Here is a 7,500-nt window from a genome sequence, read left to right as displayed (position 1 = left end):
GGTAAGGATTTAGGGTTAGGGTTAGGGTTAGGGTTAGGGTTAGGGTTGGGGTTAGGGTTAGGGTTAGGTTTGGGTTAGTGTTAGGGTTAGGTTTGGGGTTAGATTTAGGGTTAGGGTTAGGGTTAGGGTTGGGGTTGGGGTTAGGGTTAGGGTTAGAGTTAGGGTTAGGTTTAGTGTTAGGGTTAGGGTTAGGCATAAAGAAAAATAATTGGTTAGGGTTAGGCATAGAGAAAGAGAGTTGGTTAGGGCTAAGGGTTAGGGTTAGGGTTAGGGCTAGGGTTTGGGTTAGGGCTGGGGTTAGGTTAGGGTTAGGGTTAGGGTTAGGGTTAGAGTTAGGGTTAGGTTTAGGTTTAGTGTTAGGGTTAGGGTTAGGCATAAAGAAAAATAATTGGTTAGGGTTAGGCATAGAGAAAGAGAGTTGGTTAGGGCTAAGGGTTAGGGTTAGGGTTAGGGTTAGGGCTAGGGTTTGGGTTAGGGCTGGGGTTAGGTTAGGGTTAGGGTTAGGGTTAGGGTTGTGGTTAGGGTTAGGGTTATGGTAAGGATTTAGGGTTAGGTTTATGGTAAGGATTTAGGGTTAGGGTTAGGGTTAGGGTTGGGGTTAGGGTTAGGGTTGGGGGAGGGGCTAGGGTTAGGGTTAGGGCTGGGGTAGGGTTAGGGTTAGGGTTAGGGTTAGGGTTAGGGGTTAGGGTTAGGGTTAGGGTTAGGGTTAGTGTTAGGGTTAGGGTTAGGGTTAGGGTTAGTGTTAGGGTTAGGGTTAGGCTTAAAGAAAAATAATTGGTTAGGGTTAGGCATAGAGAAAGAGAGTTGGTTAGGGTTAGGGTTATTTTCTAACTCAACGCAATTATGATTTATCTCATAATTACGACTTTTTATATCATAAATTTGACTTTATTTGTTGCCTTTTTCAATTTATTATGTCACAATTTTGACTTACTTATCTCTTGATGACTTTTTACCTTGCACTTTTGACTTTTTATCCCACATTATAATTTTCACCTCATAATTATGACTTTCGACATTTTATTTCATCATTTTGATTTTTTTTATCTCATGTTTTTAAACCTCATAATGGCTGTTCATCTCGTAGTTTTGATTTTTAATCTCATATTTTTTAAATTTCTTATCGAACAATTTCGACTTTCTTTTCCCATAATTTCGATTTTTTTTTTAGCCCACAATTATAACTTTTTACCTCATAATAATCACGACTTTCCATCTCATATTTTCGACTTTTTTTTCTCCTCACAATTTTGAATTTCTAATCTCTTAATTATCTTTCTTGTAACTTCGATTTTTTTTAATTTTATTAATCCCACCATTATGACTGTTTACCTTATAATCATGACTTTCTATCCCATAATTTTGAGTTTTTTTTATCTCAATTAAAAAATTCAAAAATGTCATAATGGCTATTTATCTTGTCACTTTGACTTTTAATCTCATAATTACGATTTTTTTATATCATGATTTAGACTTTTTCCTCCCAATTTTACATTTCTTATCTAACATTTTCGACTTTCTAATCTCTTAATTATCTTTCTTGTAACTTCGATTTTTATTTTATTTTTTATTAATCCCACAATTCTGAATGTTTACCTTATAAATATAATTTTGTAACTCATATTGAAGACTTTCCCCCCTCATAATTACGACTTTTGATATCATAAATTTGACTAGATTTTTCACCTTTTTAAATGTCTTACGTCATCATTTAGAAATATGTGCTAAAATATGTTACGATCTCATGAGTAAAAATGCGCAGTGACCCAACAGCAAGATGCTCATTTCCCCGCAGGATGGAACAAAGAGACACCCCCCCCCCCCCCGGCCCCTCCTGGCGCACCCGGCAAGGTGCACCTTCTTCCGGCCACCACTAGACGCCTCCTCGCCTCCTCCGCTGCTCTGCGGTGGAACTTGAGCCCCGCCCTCCAGCCGGTTCGGGGGCGTGTCTTGGAGGAGGAGGAGGAGGAGCGAGCAAGGGACTCTCTCTCTCTCTCTCTCTCTCTCTCAGCTGATCCTTTCATCGCGGCCACTCATCTCTTCGATCTGCGGCGCGGCTCCACGACACAAAGACGCGGCGGCGAGACATGAGCTGGAGGCGGACGGAGCATGCGAGCAGCGGCGGCGGCGGCGGCGGACCGACACGACGAGCCTTCTCCACGGACTAGCGTCTGGTGCGCGCAGGGATACCGCGGAGCTCCGCCGATGTGCGCAACAGCGGATTTAAGGCATCAAAGAGCGCGGAGAGCTGAAAGAAAGCCGCATCACCGCACAAGTAGGTCCTACTTTTTACACCGCTGGTGCTATTGTGCGGATGGCCGCGCAGGCCGCGCACCAGCAAGCCGCGGACGAGCCGTCGTAGCGCGGCCGAGCTAAGCTAGCAAGGTGGGTGAAGGCGGCGGTGCTATGGTGGGCTTTTGTCGCTCTTCCTGTTCCGCCGCAGTGCAAGTGTGTGTGTGTGTGTGTGTGTGTGTGTGTGTGTGTGTGTGTGTTTATGTACGTGTTTGTGTGTGTGTGTGTGTGTGGTGGTAGGCTACGTGCAAAGTTGCTCGGCGGGGACGAGCGGGGCTCCGTATCGGACTCGGGCGATCAAAAATACACCACGATCCCCGGAAAGAGAGCCGATTGTTATCGCGCCGTCGTGCTCGAGGGCCACACAAACATGACATTTTTGGGAGTGAAGGTGAATAAAAGCGCCATTTAAAAAAAAAAAAAGAAGCGTTTTTTTTCTTCCCCCGCCCTCCCTTTCGCTTCTTTTCCTTCAACTTGTCGTCGTCCAGGTCGTAGCCACACCCCCTCAGGTGTGGAGGCCAGGTGGCGGTGCAGCACATAGACGGGGCCCGGCCGGCTCTTTCCGGGAAAGGAAAGCGAGACGGAAAGTCGATTAATCATCGGAGGAAACTTCAGCTTTCGATTTTTTATCTCATAATTTGAACTTTTTCTCTCACAATTTGTAATCTCATAATGACTATTTACCTTGAAAACTCCACTTTTTTATGCCACCATTATGACTCTTGACCTTATAGTTATGACTTTCTATCTCATATTTAAGACTTATTTCATCATATTGAAACTTTTCATGTCATAATTGACTTTCCATGTCATATTTTTCACTTTTTGTCTCATAATTAAATGGTTTTTATCTGAATGTTGACTTTTTTAAATCTCATGATAGCTATTTATCTTGTCATTTTGATTGATTATTTTAGTATTTATGACTTTTTACATAATAAATTTGACATTTTTCCTCACAATGTTGAAGTTCATATCTCATATCTTTCTTTTCCTCATACTTTCGGCATTTTATCCCACAATTATAACTTTTTACTTCATAATTATGACTTTCCATCTCATATTTTTGACTTTTATTGCATAATTTAGATTTTTCTATCTCAATTGTGACTTTTTCATCTCATGATGGCTACTTATCTGGTCATTCTGACTTTTTATATCATCATTTTGACTTTCTTTCCTCATACTTTCGGCATTTTATCCCACAATTATAACTTTTTACGTCATAATTATGACTTTCCATCTCATATTTTTGACTTTTTATTGCATCATTTAGATTTTTCAAGGAAAGGAAAGCGAGACGAAAAGTTGATTAATCACAGGAGGAAACTTCACCTTTTTTGTTGTGCTGCTGTCTTTTTTAGCAGCGTGCAGTCATTTGTTGCCACAAAACTAAACCACTGACAACACTTTTCCTTTCTTTGGAGCAAACAGGTCACTTTGTTTGTGTTAGCATTAGCCATTAGCGGTGCAGCACATAGACGGGGCCCGGCCGGCTCTTTCCGGGAAAGGAAAGCGAGACGGAAAGTCGATTAATCATCGGAGGAAACTTCAGCTTTCGATTTTTTTATCTCATAATTTGAACTTTTTTCTCACAATTTGTAATCTCACAATGACTATTTACCTTGAAAACTCCACTTTTTTATGCCACCATTATGACTCTTGACCTTATAGTTATGACTTTCTATCTCATATTTAAGACTTATTTCATCATATTGAAACTTTTCATGTCATAATTGACTTTCCATATTATATTTTTGACTTTTTGTCTCATAATTAAATAGTTTTTATCTCAATGTTGACTTTTTTAAATCTCATGATAGCTATTTATCTTGTCATTTTGATTGATTATTTTAGTATTTATGACTTTTTACATAATAAATTTGACATTTTTCCTCACAATGTTGAATTTCATATCTCATATCTTTCTTTTCCTCATACTTTCGGCATTTTATCCCACAATTATAACTTTTTACTTCATAATTATGACTTTCCATCTCATATTTTTGACTTTTTATTGCATCATTTAGATTTTTCAGGGAAAGGAAAGCGAGACGAAAAGTCGATTAATCATCGGAGGAAACTTCACCTTTTTTGTTGTGCTGCTGTCTTTTTTAGCAGCGTGCAGTCATTTGTTGCCACAAAACCAAACCACTGACAACACTTTTCCTTTCTTTGGAGCAAACAGGTCACTTTGTTTGTGTTAGCATTAGCCATGTTTTGCTAGGCACGCAAATCTCCGCTAGAAGAAGGGAAGGCGCTAAAATATCCCGGAGAAAACTTTTCATGTCATAATTATGACTTTCCATATCATATTTTCGACTTTTTATCTCATAATTTAGATTTTTCTGTCTCATTTTTGTCTTTTTTAATATCTCCTGATGGCTATTTATCTTGTAATTTTGACTTTTTCTCTTATAGGTTTCACTTTTTTTCCTCACAATTTGGAATTTCATGTCTCATATCTTTCTTTTCTCATAAGTTCAAAATTGTATCCCACAATTATAACTTTTTACTTCATAATTATGACTTTCCATCTCATATTTTTGACTTTTTATTGCATAATTTAGATTTTTCTATCTCAATTGTGACTTTTTTCATCTCATGATGGCTACTTATCTGGTCATTTTGACTTTTTATATCATCATTTTGACTTTCTTTTCTCATACTTTTGACTTTTTAGCCCACTAGTATAACTTTTTACTTCATATTAATGACTTTTTATCTAATTTTTTATTTTTTTTCTCTCAATTTGGGAATTTCTAATCTCATAATGACAATTTATCTTGAAACTTTGAATTTTTTTTTTATCCCACCATTGTGACTTTTTAGCTCATAATTATGATTTTCTATCTCATATTTAAGACTTTTTATCTCATAAATTTGATGTTTTTTTTATCAACATTTTTTTTTTGACCTGATGTGGGCTCTGTACCGAGGATGTCGTTGTGGCTTGTGCAGCCCTTTGAGACACTTGTGATTTAGGGCTATATAAATAAACATTAATTGATTGACCTCTTAATGGCTATTTATCTTGTCATTTTGATTTTTTTAATCTCATAATTCCGATGTTTTATATCATAATTTTGACTTTTTTTTCTCAGCATTTAAAATTTCCTTTCTAACAATTTTGACTTTTTCTCATAATTGTTTTTTTTAGCCCACAATTGTAACGTTTTACCTCATAATCATGACTTCCCATCTCATATTTTGGACTTTTTATTGCATCATTTAGATTTTTCTATCTCAATTGTGACTTTTTTCATCTCATGATGGCTACTTATCTGGTCATTTTGACTTTTTATATCATAATTTTGACTTTATTTTCTCATACTTTTGACTTTTTAGCCCACTAATATAACTTTTTACTTCATATTAATGACTTTTTGTCAAAAAAAAATTTTTTTCTCTCATTTTGGGAATTTCTAATCTCATAATGACTATTTATCTTGAAACTTTGAATTTTTTTTATCCCACCATTGTGACTTGTGATTTAGGGCTATATAAATAAACATTAATTGATTGACCTCGTAATGGCTACTTATCTTGTCATTTTGATTTTTTTTTATCTCATAATTCCGATGTTTTATATCATAATTTTGACTTTTTTTCTCAGCATTTAAAATTTCCTTTTTCTCATAATTGTTTTTTTAGCCCACAATTGTAACGTTTCACCTCATAATCATGACTTCCCATCTCATAGTTTTGACTTTTTTATCTCATAACTTGGACTTTTTTTCCTCACAATTTTGAATTTCTAATCTCATGATTATTTTTCTTGTAACTTTGACTTTTTTTTATCCCACAATTATGAATGTTTACCTTTATAATTATGATTTTCTAACTCAAATTGAAGACTTTCCACCCCTCACAATTATGACTTTTTATTATGGATGTCCGATAATGGCTTTTTGCCGATATTCCGATATTGTCCAACTCTTTAATTACCGATACCGATATCAACCGATACCGATATCAACCGATATATGCAGTCGTGGAATTAACACATTATTATGCCTAATTTGGACAACCATGTACGGTGAAGATAAGGTACTTTTTAAAAATAATAATAAAATAACTAAATTAAAAACATTTTCTTGAATAAAAAAGAAAGTAAAACAATATAAAAACAGTTACATAGAAAATAGTAATTAATGAAAATGAGTAAAATTAACTGTTAATGGTTAGTACTATTAGTGGAGCAGCAGCACGCACAATCATGTGTGCTTACGGACTGTATCCCTTGCAGACTGTATTGATATATATTGATATATAATGTAGGAAGCAGAATATTGATAACAAAGAAATGGGGGGAGGGAGGTTTTTTGGGTTGGTGCACTAATTGTAAGTGTATCTTGTGTTTTTTATGTTGATTTAATAAAATAAAAAAAATAATAAAAAAACCCCGATACAGATAACAAAAACGATACCGATAATTTCCGATATTACATTTTAACGCATTTATCGGCCGATAAATTTGGCAGGCCGATATTATCGGACATCCCTACTTTTTATTTAATAAATTTGACTTTATTTCTCACCTTTTCATGTCATAATGTGGACTTGGATATGTCATACTGACTTTATAATGTAATGACAAAAAGATAGGTTTGAAATTATTATTATCAAATTTGTCGCACAGGTGTTGCCTACCTTGACTACTTTTGTTTTGTCTGCTTTCCCTCGCCAGGACCGTCGCGGACAACATGGCTAAAACTCTGCACCTCCTGCAGAAATCGGCAGACGGCGTGCCGACGGGTCTCTCCTTGGACGTGAGCCTGGGCGTGGAGGCGGGGGATGGCTTCCCGGAGCGCTCGCTCGTCGGACTGTCGGACAAGATCCCTCTGGTGAAACCTCACTTCAAGAAGAAGCAGAGGAAATTAGACGCCGCGTGCCTTCACCGCGCCTTGGAGGAGCCCATGCTGACCTCCCTGCTGGGCGGCGACATGGCGGGGGACGGTGTATTCGTGCCGCGGAGCCAGGCCGGACGCACCCCGGGGAACCTGTGCGCGGCGGCCGCGGCCAAACAGAGCCGCTTAGGCCTGAAAGACTCGCCGCCCGCCGCCGCGCCGGTGACCGCGGTCTTGATGGCCGCCGGCGGCGACGTGGAGATGGCGGATACTACTGCGGAGCTGGAGGAGGCGGAGCGGCGCGGCGAGCGACCCAAGGCGGGGCTTATAGCTTCAGGGAGCCCGGCGGCGATAACCG

The 7,500-nt window shown here is 38.2% G+C and overlaps 1 protein-coding gene across 2 annotated transcripts in view; it reads left to right on the top strand.

Moving 5' to 3' along the window:
- Positions 1-1,956: 1,956 nt before the first annotated feature.
- The window catches only part of LOC133663084 (protein mono-ADP-ribosyltransferase TIPARP-like), a 59,006-nt gene continuing 53,462 nt past the window's right edge, over positions 1,957-7,500 (top strand). The window contains exons 1-2 of one of the 2 annotated variants that reach the window (XM_062067280.1): positions 1,957-2,385; positions 6,983-7,500. The exon at positions 6,983-7,500 is cut by the window's right edge and continues 448 nt beyond it. In XM_062067280.1, the coding sequence (XP_061923264.1) occupies positions 6,999-7,500 (502 nt within the window). In that variant the 5' untranslated portion in view covers positions 1,957-2,385; positions 6,983-6,998. The remainder of the gene's footprint in view (positions 2,386-6,982) is intronic. The other variant, XM_062067279.1, reaches the window with a different exon arrangement.

Source organism: Entelurus aequoreus, linkage group LG13 (genome assembly GCF_033978785.1).
Source record: "Entelurus aequoreus isolate RoL-2023_Sb linkage group LG13, RoL_Eaeq_v1.1, whole genome shotgun sequence".
In the NCBI taxonomy this organism is placed as follows: domain Eukaryota; kingdom Metazoa; phylum Chordata; class Actinopteri; order Syngnathiformes; family Syngnathidae; genus Entelurus; species Entelurus aequoreus.
Note: the sequence above shows the minus strand (reverse complement) of the source record. Positions and strands in the feature narration are given on the sequence as shown.